Source organism: Geospiza fortis, unplaced genomic scaffold, assembly GCF_000277835.1.
Source record: "Geospiza fortis unplaced genomic scaffold, GeoFor_1.0 scaffold1199, whole genome shotgun sequence".
In the NCBI taxonomy this organism is placed as follows: domain Eukaryota; kingdom Metazoa; phylum Chordata; class Aves; order Passeriformes; family Thraupidae; genus Geospiza; species Geospiza fortis.
This window is the reverse complement of record NW_005054552.1, coordinates 31,749-45,403: the sequence shown is the minus strand read 5'-3', so window position 1 is coordinate 45,403 and position 13,655 is coordinate 31,749. Positions and strand designations below refer to the sequence as shown.

The 13,655-nt window shown below is 38.2% G+C and overlaps 1 protein-coding gene across 2 annotated transcripts in view; it reads right to left on the bottom strand.

The window, feature by feature from the left end:
- Nucleotides 1-13,655, bottom strand: part of PRRC1 (proline rich coiled-coil 1) — a 25,764-nt gene that overhangs the window by 2,899 nt on the left and 9,210 nt on the right. For both annotated transcript variants that reach the window (XM_031064057.1, XM_031064056.1), the window contains 6 exons: nt 11,797-12,186; nt 10,435-10,592; nt 7,741-7,843; nt 4,534-4,697; nt 3,041-3,144; nt 1-99 (listed from right to left, as the gene is read on the bottom strand). In XM_031064057.1, the coding sequence (XP_030919917.1) occupies nt 1-99; nt 3,041-3,144; nt 4,534-4,697; nt 7,741-7,843; nt 10,435-10,592; nt 11,797-12,186 (1,018 nt within the window). The remainder of the gene's footprint in view (nt 100-3,040; nt 3,145-4,533; nt 4,698-7,740; nt 7,844-10,434; nt 10,593-11,796; nt 12,187-13,655) is intronic.

The following is a 13,655-nucleotide window of genomic DNA, read 5'->3' as shown; positions in this document are numbered from 1 at the left end:
TGAACATATTGCAAAGGCACTGGTGTTGCTTGGGTGAATGCTTCCAGGTGAATTCCATGGATTGGATCCTCAATAATCAGACATCCAATGTCAAACCACCTGCAGTGATGTGCAAATTGTTTTATTTCTGAGTCCTTAGGATCACTCTGGTGAAAACCAACATGCTAGAAGTTGAATTATGAACATTTTACAAGCTCTATTGCAATTGCAGTAATAATTTAAAAATGAAACTCATCAAACTGTTGTGGTATTCTGCTAAGTGAAATTTGCATATGTCACTTTTCATCCATTCATCCATCCCTCATAATAGTACACATATATGCATGTAAAATGCATAAAATACACAGAAATATAAATTACATGAAACTTACAAATCAAAGAAAAAATGAGAGCTGGCAGACATAATCCCTTGGCCACAGATACTCTGCTACAGTTTTCATTCAATCTTTCAAAGAACATTTCTCATTAAAATAACCTTCCCTAACAATTTTAAAGAAAATTGTCTATTTATCATTCATGTTCTACATTCAGAAGATTTTTTGGGAAGTCTAATGCTATAGCAATAATTTAAATCATTTATTCAGGGAAACATTTCTGCCTGTCTGGGCCACATAAACCTCATGGTAGGAGTTTAGTGGAGCCAGACAGGAAGAAGCAGTTCCATCATCTTTGTAGCAGGGAATAGAGCACTGGAATGCTTTGACTGGCAACTATTAAAGACTGCTGAGAAAGCCTCATGGTTAAATATAACTTGCTTCCAATTAATAATTAAGTTGCTGATATTTTCTTGTCTTCTAATGCTTGCATTTTTATCCATGTGATGGGCTTTTATTTATTTTTTTGACAGGTACTCTCCTTTTGCTCTATTCTTTCATTTAGTATTTTTAGTGCAATATGATTGAGGAATTTTCTAAAGTAAATAGGAGTAGGGAGAAGTTTTAATTTTTGTTTAGCGTTTATTTCCATCTAGTCTGATTTAGATGTTTTATTGTCTTCTCAAAGAGGATTAACTATGACATACATTATTAGTAGTGTGGGTAATTTCTTGAAACTCCTCTCTTTTGGACATGTACAAGCATGGTCAACACTAGAAGAAAACTATTTAAGTTTGCATTAAGAAAACAGCATTGTCCCCAATGTTTTGGCATTCAATTATAAAGCTGCTTCAAGAACTACCAGTCAAACTATGTTACAAAATCAAGTTTCAATGCATTTTGAAGCAGCATTTTTGTGTCTGTGCAGTGCAAGTTACATGCAATAATATATTCTCAGTGAAAGGAAAACATAAAATACATTATTTGATAAAATCATATTGTTCTAAATGCCAGAATATCTCCCAATATCTGTTCTGACACAATTTCAGAGAGAGAAGGGAGGATGCACACCCCAATGCACAAACTATTAGCCAAATTCCAAATTTTACCACTCCTTATTTTTTTCAGCTCATTTCACTGTGTTTTTACATTGTCAATCTACAAAACCTGACAAGGATTTCTTTATATTAAGGTCTCAAGAAGCCTGGACAAAAAGCTGAACACCATCACCAAAACCAAGCCTGCCAAAATACTTCAGACAAATCTTCTCATTCTTTCTCCTTCTCCTTCTCCTTTCCCTTCTTTTTCTCCTTCTCAGTCCTTCTTATTCTCCTTCTCATTCTCCTTCTCAGTCCTTCTTATTCTCCTTCTTTCTCCTTCTCATTCTCCTTCTCAGTCCTTCTTATTCTCCTTCTCATTCTCCTTCTCAGTCCTTCTTATTCTCCTTCTTTCTCCTTCTCATTCTCCTTCTCAGTCCTTCTTATTCTCCTTCTTTCTCCTTCTCATTCTCCTTCTCCTTCTTTCTCCTTCTCATTCTCCTTCTCAGTCCTTCTTATTCTCCTTCTTATTCTCCTTCTCAGTCCTTCTTATTCTCCTTCTTTCTCCTTCTCAGTCCTTCTTATTCTCCTTCTTATTCTCCTTCTCAGTCCTTCTTATTCTCCTTCTTTCTCCTTCTTCTCTTTCTCCTCATTCTCCTTCTCAGTCTCCTTCTCCTTCTCATTCTCCTTCTCTCTACTTCTTCTTCTCCTTCTCTGTCCTTCTTATTCTCCTTCTTTCTCCTTCTCAGTCCTTCTTATTCTCCTTCTTTCTCCTTCTCATTCTCCTTCTCAGTCCTTCTTATTCTCCTTCTTTCTCCTTCTTCTCTTTCTCCTCATTCTCCTTCTCAGTCTCCTTCTCCTTCTCATTCTCCTTCTCTGTCCTTCTTATTCTCCTTCTTTCTCCTTCTTCTCTTTCTCCTCATTCTCCTTCTCAGTCTCCTTCTCCTTCTCATTCTCCTTCTCTGTCCTTCTTATTCTCCTTCTTTCTCCTTCTTCTCTTTCTCCTCATTCTCCTTCTCAGTCTCCTTCTCCTTCTCATTCTCCTTCTCTGTCCTTCTTATTCTCCTTCTTTCTCCTTCTTCTCTTTCTCCTCATTCTCCTTCTCAGTCTCCTTCTCCTTCTCATTCTCCTTCTCTGTCCTTCTTATTCTCCTTCTTTCTCCTTCTTCTCTTTCTCCTCATTCTCCTTCTCAGTCTCCTTCTCCTTCTCATTCTCCTTCTCTTTCTCCTCATTCTCCTTCTCAGTCTCCTTCTCCTTCTCATTCTCCTTCTCTTTCTCCTCATTCTCCTTCTCAGTCTCCTTCTCCTTCTCCTTCTTTGTCCTTCTTATTCTCCTTCTTTCTCCTTCTCATTCTCTTTCTCCTTCCCATTCTCTTTCTCCTTCTCCTTCTTTCTCCTTCTCAGTCTCCTTCTTCTTTCTCCTTCTCATTATCCTTCCCCTTTTTTCTCCTTCTCCTTCTAATTCTCCTTCTCCTTCTCCTTCTAATTCTCCTTCTCCTTCTAATTCTCCTTCTCCTTATTCTCCTTTTCTTCTTTCTTCTCCTTACTCTCCTTCTCCTTCTTTCGCCCTCCTCTGTCTTCCTCCTTCTTCTTTCTCCTTCTCCCTCTCCCTCTCAAACTGCCACCAGCTCCTTACAAGGAATATTCCCAACGTGTCCCCACCCTCCTGGAATAAATGCAAGGCTCTCACTTGTCCGGAAGCAGCTCCTCGATGAAGTTTTCCACTGACACAGCAGGCTGCTTCTCGTGGATGACTCCTGTCCGGCGCAGGCTGTCTATCCTCTCCTGGGCTCCCTGAGTGGCAACACAAGCTGTTAGGCAAAACTCTGAACCACAGCTTAGTGCTGTGCTTGCAGACCAATCCCAAAAGAACCCCAGAACAAAGTTTTCAAAATGGCTCAATAGGAAAAAAACCCAACAACCCAAACTAGTGAAAGGCCAGGAATCTCAAACAGTAACAAAACCTATGATAAAGCTAATTAAATTTTTTTTTAGGTTTTTTTACATTCCAAGAAAAATACCCAGGGTAGCATGCAAAGAATTCCTAACCTTTGATGGTTTTAACTCTCACTTAAAGCATCAGTGTATATTTGTGTTACTTTGACATTTCTACCACTTAAAACTTCTTGGATTTAGAGTGTTTAAGAGCTTTGGACCAACTTTGTAAGGGCAAGGGAAAGAATCCATTTGTTGTGTTACATATCCAACTAACACACAGGAATTATTCCCCTGAAAACCGTTATCACTCTAAAGTTGTAACAGAAATATACAATACACTGCAGGAGATAAACAAATAAAGGAACATGCACATTATTCTGCTTTATCTCAATTGCATCAGATAATACACTGCTATGAGGACAGGCTTTAGTCTGCAAACACTGCCACAATAGTTAGGGGGAAAGCCTTCCTTTTTCATGAATTTTTGCTTATATTTAGTAAATAGAGTATGAAACAGCTGTTTTCAGGATTTTCCCTTATTGGCCAGAACTGGTGAAACAACCTTTGCTAAGCCCTCCTCTAGAGTGGCACAGCAGTTTGCAAGGCTGCACAGGGAATTCTTATTTTTCAAAGAGAACACAGATCTGTTCAGAAAGATCAAATGTTAATCAGATTGTCTTTGATCTACAGAATCAGTGGGGAGAAAAATCAGTCTTGGAGACTTTTAATTTATAACATTTCCAACATGATGTGCTGGTAACAGACTATTCAAAAAATACCTAATATACTTGGAAGCCACAGTAATAGCACGATGTATGCAAGATATGATGGCAATCAATGACAGTACAAAGAAATTGACATAAATGGCATCATACACTGACATAGGTACTCTTCACTTTCTGCAAATGTGTTTGCAAGAAACCTTGAAAGTATTTCAAAGAGAGAGCTTTGGATCAAATGATCCAAATTGAGGAAAAAAAGACAAAAAACTGCCAAACCCCTTAATCCACAAAATAACAAAACCAATGAACCAACAGAAAAACCCCTCAAACCTGAACAAAACAAAAAACTAAACAAAACAAAACAAAAAAAACCCCAAACAAAAACACCCCAACAAACAAAACCAAAACACAAAGAATATCCCCAAAGAAAATTTTTACCCATCCCAGAAACTGACCTTCACTTTACAGAAAATGAGATGATTTTGTGTGAGTTTTTATTTGGCGCTACTATATATCAACTTGCCTTTAAGCCTGCAGCATAGCCCACAGGCTGTGGTGCAATGTTGGACTGTGCAGCCTCTCCAGTCACAACAGCCATCCCAAAGACTTCTTGAAAAGCATCCCGAATTGCTGCAACTTTCACCTCTTTATTGGAAGTGACCACTATGTCCAGCTCTCCACCAGTTCCTGCAAAATAATTTTGTAAAGTGATCTGTAAAAAATACATCCACGCATGGAATGTTCCTCCTTCCCACGGCAGCATAGTTCAAACACAGTTCTACACCTTCTCCAGCTGCTTTTTTTCTTTCTCACGCACTGGACAATAATTCTTCCATGAAGAAGTAGTTATTTAAGTTAGGAACTGAAATTCAGATGAATAACTAAGGGATACAAGGGTGAAAGACAGGCAGCAGGAACTGACCTATTTTCAGGTTCAGCGCCCAAAAAAAAAATCATACCACTCATTCAAGGTGACAATTCACAGAGCTTTAGAAAAACAACTCAAAGACATCCTTTTCCAAGGATGTTCTGGTGTCCTGTGAAGCATCAAGGAATATTGCAAACTCTCATGAATGGGTTCAAGAACACTGATGCAGGTCATAAAATCCAGTGAACAGCTGCCAAATTACACAAGATTTAAAAGAAAAGCTCCCATTACTTTTTACCTGTCCTTGGAATGTGAACTTCAGTGTCATTTTATTGCTCTTTTTACATTTTAAATGCCTATGGAACCAAAAAGCTTGTACAGAGTTCTAAACATTTCCTGTAGGGTTGTATCTCCATAAAGAAGCATGAGCTTTCACAAAACTTTTTCAGAATGAAACAAAACAGTTCACGAATTAAAAGAAATCTAAAACTATCATAGAAGAGTCACACCTCACATCTGTCTGTCACAGCTGGATCACTTTTATTGTGCAGAAACACATCACAAAACTCATCCCTGCTGTGAGAAGCCTTCTCAAGAACAGATAAATCTTTCCTCAAAAGTGTAATATGACATCAGAGAGAGCTGCCTAAGTAAACTGCATCAACCACACGAGCTTACAGAGTTTGCAGTGTTTATCCTGATTCAAGAAAAGTTCCTCCACTGATAAGGGTAAACCCAAAGCTTAAATTTTAATGAAAAAAACAATTAACTTTTTGGGTCATATTTCTCAGCAGACCTCAGTTACAGGAATCATCTTATTTTTATGAATAATCACCAGATAGGCTAGAACCTTGTAATAAAACCTACTATTTGTGGAGCTTAAGGTAATTTTTTATCATTTTATTTATCAATTGCTTTGCTGAATGCAATTAGGTGTACAGATCACTGAACTTTGAGCAATTGTTTTAAATGCTGTGCAACTACTGGGCTAAAAGTAATTGAGAGAATCTTTTTTCATTGATTCCTTCTTGATATAAATCAATTTAACATAATTAAACAAGTGCTTAACATTGACTGCAGGCTTTTACTGAAGTTAGCCTTGCCTGACTGCTCAGGAACAGAAATACTGTTCAACAGCTTTTAATGAAGTTAAAAACTAATCCATAACATACCTAGCAAATTACTACCTAGCAGTTTTAAGAATGGCAATGTGCCTCACGTCTAGTTGCAGAATACAGAATATGTTCTTTTATATTACGCATCATCAAATATCAAAGCCATCTATTTTTTCATCAGAGATACTACAGAGCTGAAATGAAAGATATTACATGGGCTAAAAAAAAACATTTGTGACAAAATCTAGTAAAATGGAAACCTAAAATGTAAGAACTAGATGCACCCTGGTAAATTCAGGGACAGAACTCTTATATCAAGTTAAGCTCTGACACCTGAATGTGAAATTTCATTGTACCTTGTGCATTATAAACTGAAATTACAGTTCCATATTTAATTTAAGATTCCCTGCTGTCTTTTGTTGTAAAAGTACTGTTGTTTATGCTTATGAGGTGACCCATTTCCTGTCTAGATAGAAATTGTCTGTTCCAGGAGTGCAGCTTAGATAACATTTTCACCCTGTGCCAATGAAAACAGTTCAGCTCTTTTCAAGAAAGAGATTACAGAAATACTGTTTGTTCAGATGAGGGGGAAAAAAACTATTTCAACCACCTCATCCAGAAACTTTGGTTATTTCAGGTTTTGGCAGTGAGGAACATGAAATACCTTTGGCATTGCAGTAATGGACAGAGAGCAGAGAGAAGTGGGGCTATTGTTGAGGACATGGTTTTTGTAGAATACATTTCTACAAGGAAGTACAGGCTAATTTTACAAACCTCTGCCCCATTTTCACAACCTGAACCTACAAAACAATGAAGTACATAAATGGCCAAGATGTATACAGACACTCCCTCTTCCAACAGGACTTTAGAGAGCTTTGAGGTAACCACTGACTTAGTTTACTCAACCTAAATCCTACAAACCAAGCATTTTATTAGTATGACTTCCTCCTCCAGATAAAGTTGTTCTGTCAATAAACCCTGGGTCAAACTATCCAGGATACCAACAGATCCTGTTTCTAAAAAGGGACAGTGATGACTGCAATAGAAACCTTAAATACACTTTGTCAAATTGTGCATAAATCAACATTTACCGTAGCTTTGCCCTGCATCCTGCTACTCTTCTCAAATACCTTTAGAAGGCATTGCTGGCTGGCCTCACTGGTTTTATTCCCACTCTCTCCTCACTAGACAGCTGTTGGGAAATTTTCCCATAAATGCAAGACAATTAACTACTACTCAATAATTAAGTCATCTTCCCCTGTCCTTTGCACTAGTACAAAAGTGCAGCAGTAGTTAGCTGCGTCGCCTAAAAGGTTCAGCTGAAAAAAAAAATCTCAGGAAAACAAAATAATAAAGAAATAATTTTAATGGTTTCTTCTCAGTCTTAGCTGTTTCCTGACCAGCTTTTTTCATAGGCAGAACAAGGTCAGTACTGGCACACCTAGAAGGGAGAGCTGCTTATCAGACTCCTAGAAGAAAAAAAGCCATTCCAAAAAAAACCAAAACCAAACCACCACCCTGGACAACTGGTGCCTTTTGCTTGCTTATTTTACTCTCAGGTCAGCTACAGTGTCCTCCAATAAAATAAAAAATGGTGAGTAACACAAAGCTTTTCTTTCTTGTTTTCCTGTTAATTTTCAAGCTGTAACTGAAATGCTTTTACACTTCAAGTGTACGAATAATGGCTATTGCAGAAGCTTCTCCAGGATTTATGGGCAATATTTGATGTTTTATCATAAACACTCACTGATATATGGAACCATGCCAGGATCCAGCGTTGTGATCATGGTCTCCACTGAATGCTTGGTTTTATCGAGAACAGACTTCACCATGGGATTCTCAGCTACACCCTAAATGTAAGCAAATACATTTCCATATTATTTTCCTGGGTTAGTTTATTTTTTTCCTCCTCAAGAAATTCAAAATGTTACAATTAAAAAAACAACTAAATATTAAGCTGCTCTGTAACATCTGCTGTGCATTACTCAGCACTAACACTGCAGGATAGGACTATCAGTTCATGGCTTTTCTGTTACTACCTCAAGTTTAAATATTACCTTCCTCATTAATGCAGAAACAGCCCTTGCAGTTTCCAGGCAGGTAGCATCCTGGCTGCCTAACTAACAAGAAGTCATTATACAGATGGTTCCTGAACACTGAGACTGCTTCTACCTGTGGAAGATGCCTTTATGTGTTCATCCGCCTAGCACAAACAGGGTGAAATAATCCATATTTTTATACCAATCCCAAACATTAGGTTATTGCAACAATTATGTGGAAATCAGTCTTGGAACTACAATGGGACTGCTCAGGCATCTTTGAATGACTGAAGAAACTGGAATAGTCCCACTTGATTCCAAACCATTGATCTGTCAATTTTAAGATTGTCATAGTTTTCATATTACTGAGCTTGAAGGAAATCTGAAAGGAAGGTGTATGATTTCTTAACAACACCAGAGGAAAAAGAGTGTATCAAATTACTTCAACAACAGAAATAAAGGTAAGTGTGGTAACTACTGCATGAGCTCCTCAATTCAGGATGCATTTCTGTAAAAATTACCACCACATGTCCCAGATTCTAGCTCACCTTTAAAAAGCACATACTCTGATGTGAGCTTACATACATCATGGACTTGATGGTTTCAGTATAACTAATGATTCTCATTCTTTCACTCAAGAAATTCTCAAAAAAGTGGTTACTGAACAAACAGAGCTCATGGAATGCTTGATACTTCAACCAAAATCTTTTTACTGGAATCAGTAATACAGACTTGCTCCACAAACAGAAACAGGACACCTTCTGGATCCTAGTGGCAGCATTAAAATGTGGATGAGATTGGCTTTTCAATTAATTTGCAATTGAAAGCTCTGGTACTCTAAGAAAGGCTGAAGAATCATGTTACAAGTAAAATGTTCTCTTCTAGCACACTGCCACCTACTGCAAGTATTAGGAGGAATGTAAGGACTGAAAGGAAAACATTGTTACTTAAAGAAAGAAGGAAAATGTGTTTTTATGATCGTGAGAAGACATTTCTCCCTGAAAATGGCAGCATGACCACTCTGCTCTCAGTGTGCTGATGGGAGAATTAATCTTCCTCGTTAAGGCTGTGTCACTGGAGACACAAAGGGTTCAGTCTGCCATGTCACACACAACTTCTTCTGCCAGGTTTTCATGCTTAAAAGGGATTGAAAACCAAAATTCTTCAAGTGCATTGGGACAATAATCTCCTTTATTCTTCCTTCATATTCAGTGTGAGATGGGACAGTATGTGGTGCTGCTCTTGAAGACAGCTCAGTGTTGATGTGCAGCCCTCAGACCTTCCTTCCACAATCTTCATGATGCCACTTAAATGTAGCCTCCCTTACAGCTCCTGAAAGGTTACAGGCTAATGAAATTCTACTAGCTGATGTTGCTGCTTTTTTCCTCTGTCTGATTAGATGGCATCACAAGGAGTATCTGTTCTGCACTGTACATTCCATGCCTTCCAGCAGACTAATCTTACAAAATACCTTAGATGCTTCTCTGTGATTGAAAAAATATGTAGCTTGTCTGTCCTTGAAAAAAGACAAAATATAACTTGATTGTTACAGAACAAGCATGATTCGCATCCCACAGGAATCAAACTCAGTTAATTAGGAAGTTATAAATGGGATATGCAAAGCATTCAAGTAAGGTAAAACAGACATCTTTTTCTGCATACAGTCTTTGTGAAGTAAAAAATACCTTTCAGATCTTTAAGGTTCTAGAATTTTGTCTGGTTTAAGAACATACCATATGGAACAGGCTTTATCACAAGTTTGATTGCATATCACAGCAATCAAAACTAACCTAGAACACCTGCATTTGTACAGTCCCCTCTCTTCTATACAGAGAAAAGGTAAAAGCATAGTTTCAGCAAACAGCACTGTTAAAAACAGCCACCTTGCACATGAGGCTGGGTGTCGCCGGTTGGCCACAAGGTTTTCGGGGTGAAGGAAGAGACGAGATGGGCTCCATGATCAGAAGGCTTGATTTATTAAGTTATGATATATACATCTATTATAACTATACTAAAAAGAAAAAGAAAAGGAGAGTTTCCAGAAGCTGCTAGCTACCTAAGAATAGAAAGTAAAGAATGATAACAAACCTTGCTCTCTCGGACTGTGTCCGAGAGAGCTCAGTTCCGGATTGGCCATTACCTCCAAACACGCAATCTGGGCCAATCCAGAACTGATCTGCTGCATTCCACAGAAGCAGATAACCTATTGTTTATGTCTGGTTGCTGAACTTCTCAGCTTCAGCAGGAAAATCCTAAGAGAGGATTTTTCATAAAAGAAATGTCTGTGACAGCTGGGGAAAAAAAATTACTTATAGTAGCATGCACTTGAAGAGTGCAACATGTCTTCCTGTAGTCAGTACAAGTTGGTAATTCCTCATGAAGGTAACAGACAAACCCCCTACCTTTATAAACCCCCAGATTCCACCAGCAGGTGCTCCACTTTGGGCAGTAGATACCCTGGGATCTTCATGCTCCTCAGGAAAAGTGATTGCAGAACCAGCCCCAGGAGACAAAGATGAAGAGAAAGTTGCCTGTTGAGTAATGGGATCTGCCAAAACACCTGTAAGAGAGAAATATAAAACACAAGGGTTTGATTTGTTATATTGAAGCAACGTGCAATTGTTTAACAGGAAAAACAGCAGGAAGAATAAAACAATTCCAGGCAAATTCACCTCACTTCTTAGAGGCACAAGAACAATTCTGCTTGTTAAAGGCTAGCAGATCTAATGAATGCAATTATATCTGCTAAGAAAATTGAGACTGCTTGCACATTATGTATGAAGTTAAACAATTATTCTTTCTCTTATCACACTAATTTAAAAGCCATTCTTTTTATTGTATTCAAATTTTCATAATAAACTCTCAGTAAAGAGAGGTACAAGTGTTAGTCTCTGAACAAAGGCACAGGAATGTTTTCATACAATAGGAAAAGTAAATTTTCTAACACCAAGTGCTGGAAACCAATAGTAGTAGAAAAAGGATGAAAGCTTTACATATTTTGAAGGAAAACAAAAGAAACTAAAACAGTAGAAAAATAAAGTCAGATAGTTTGCTCTATTACTCAAGGTTTTCCAACACTAGCCTTAACTGAGAGTTATTTTTATTTCGTTTTTATACAACTGATAGCTCTTTTTAAACATCCTCCTAATACAGATTACTTAAAAGAGATATCACCAGTAATAATAAAAGCTTGGCCCAACTGCAGCTGCGAAGTTTCCACTCCACAAGCTGAAAATGACATCAGTTCAGCAACCACAGCAACTGCCTGCATGGAAGGTATGTATTATTATGTATTTTTAGCTATCCCAATGCAATTTCGTGGCTGGAAACAAAAAAAAAACCCAAAAAAACCAAAACCAAAACAAAAACAAAAAAAAAAAAAAAAAAAGAAGTGTCATGTGACAGCTTGTCAAGAGACAGATTTTCAGAACAAAACCCTGAAAATTATGAGTTTATTGTCATTCTGGGGAAACATAATGGTTGAAGGTGGCTCTCTGAGCTGAAGGAAAGCTGGGCTTTGGTGTGCAAGGTAACAAAAATAAAAGTTCTCAAACAAAAGATTTGCCTGTGAACCTGAATGCCACCAAAACTTAACACAGACTCTGTCCTGGGCCATGAGTGTATTTTAAAGGCGATTATACCTTCTTCTGAGTATAGCTAATTAATTAAGAGTATTATCCCTTCTAAGAACAACTAATTAGTTAAGTTTACCCAAAAGAATAATAAGCCACCAAGGAGATCCTCAGCAGTAAACAGAGAGTTACCTGTGACTGGAGGTGCAGAGAATGAAGGCATCAGTGGGCTCTGAGGCGCTCGACCAGCGTGACCTCTGGTGATATCATAGGTGGAAGACATGGAAAACCCTGAAATGGGGGGACCAGTGGGAGGTGCAGGAAGGCCAGGGCCAGCAGCAGAGCTCAGAGGAGGAGGAGGAGCAGAGAACTGGGACACGGGGGTGCTGAAAGCTGCAGGGGCAGCAGGAGGTGGGACGGGGCTCTGGGGTGGTGCAATTGCAGAAACAGTGGCAGAAGGCACAAGTGGAAGAGAGGCCGAGGTCATCATGGGAGGAGGAACTGGGGACACTCCAGCTGGCAAGGGCGGTGAGTAGGCAGGAGAAGATGGCATGCTTGGTGTGGCAAGGAGGCTGGAAAAAGCTACAAAAATAAGGGGGGGAAAAAAAGAGAGAAAAAAATAATTTTAGAAGCCTTGATCTCAGAGATTCAGTTATATAATTGTTCAGTCATTTCACAAATACTTTTTTAACCAGTCAGGGTTTTTTTTTTCATTTGAAGTGAACTTGAAACTTCTGCTTGAGTTTTCACACAGCACCAATGGCACTTAATCCTTGGTGACAGCATCTTGTAGGACACATCTCTTCCTGCATGACCCTACTTGTCATTAGCTTAAAGAGACAAGTCAGCATTTGGCTACTGAATTTACAGCATCCGAAACCTGCCTCAGAAATTTCAAGCTAGCTCTGTTATTCCTGAGTGACTGCTGCATCAACTGAGGATGCAGGAAGTGCTCATCTTCAGGAATAAAACACACACTCCTAATATCTGGGAGAGTGGGAGCTGTTTTAGAGGTGTGGCACTGGAAAATGGACTGAACCTCAGGCAGCTCTCTCTTCTCTGGCACTCATCTCCCTGATCCCTCTGCTTTCCCTGCTTCAGATGATCCTTGGATAAGCCAATTTTCCTGTCTATAACCAAATTAAGCCAGGAAATTAAGTCAGAAAAACAGAAATTGCCTTTTATTGATAGCAGTAACATGCTAAACCAGCTGAAGCATCTCACTGGCCTCAGCCTAAACACCACAGTCAAATCATATGCAAATCACACTAATGCCATGGTCTTGAAACTTGGTCACACACACCCATCAGTAAAAAAACTGATCATCCATTCCCTCATGTAAAATCTATTTATATACTGTTTACATGTACCACTGTACCACTATGTCATGTATACTACAAAACATACATAACAAAAATTCAAAAATTATGAGGTAAACAAAAATGAAAAAAAATTCTTAGGAGTACAAAACATTTTCTGTTTACACTGGCAATTGTTTTGATACTATACTATCAATATAATAATATAGTTAATTAATAATGGTTATGATATTATATAATACAATCATTGATAGTAACTTTTTAGGGTGAGCAGTGCAACGGAAGAAACCTCAGTAATTTTTACATCTTGTTTTAACACCTCATGGTGTGGGAATTTAAAGGTCTGGTTCTACATTCAGACTATTCTGATGCTTGGGTTTAAGGGCTGAAAAAAACACCTCACAGAGATCCACATGGAGGAATTGCCTTGTTGGTTCTGTACCATGCTATTCATTTCCCACTTCCACCCATAAACCATGCATTTCCTTGGAATTTAGCTGGCAAATTTTCATCTTCCCCCCTTGCAAGATGAACATGCTGCATTTTTGTATTTTAATTTTATTTTTAATTTTATAAATTTTAAAAAATTTTAAATTTTTGTTTTGTTTTGAGCATGTTCAAATCCCACAGAAACAGTATGGAAGATGTTCACACAGGTCAGGAAATCCTCTTTGCAGGTTGATGTCTACAGATCTGACAGTTTTTATGCAACACTTGCATCGGTTTTGGCAG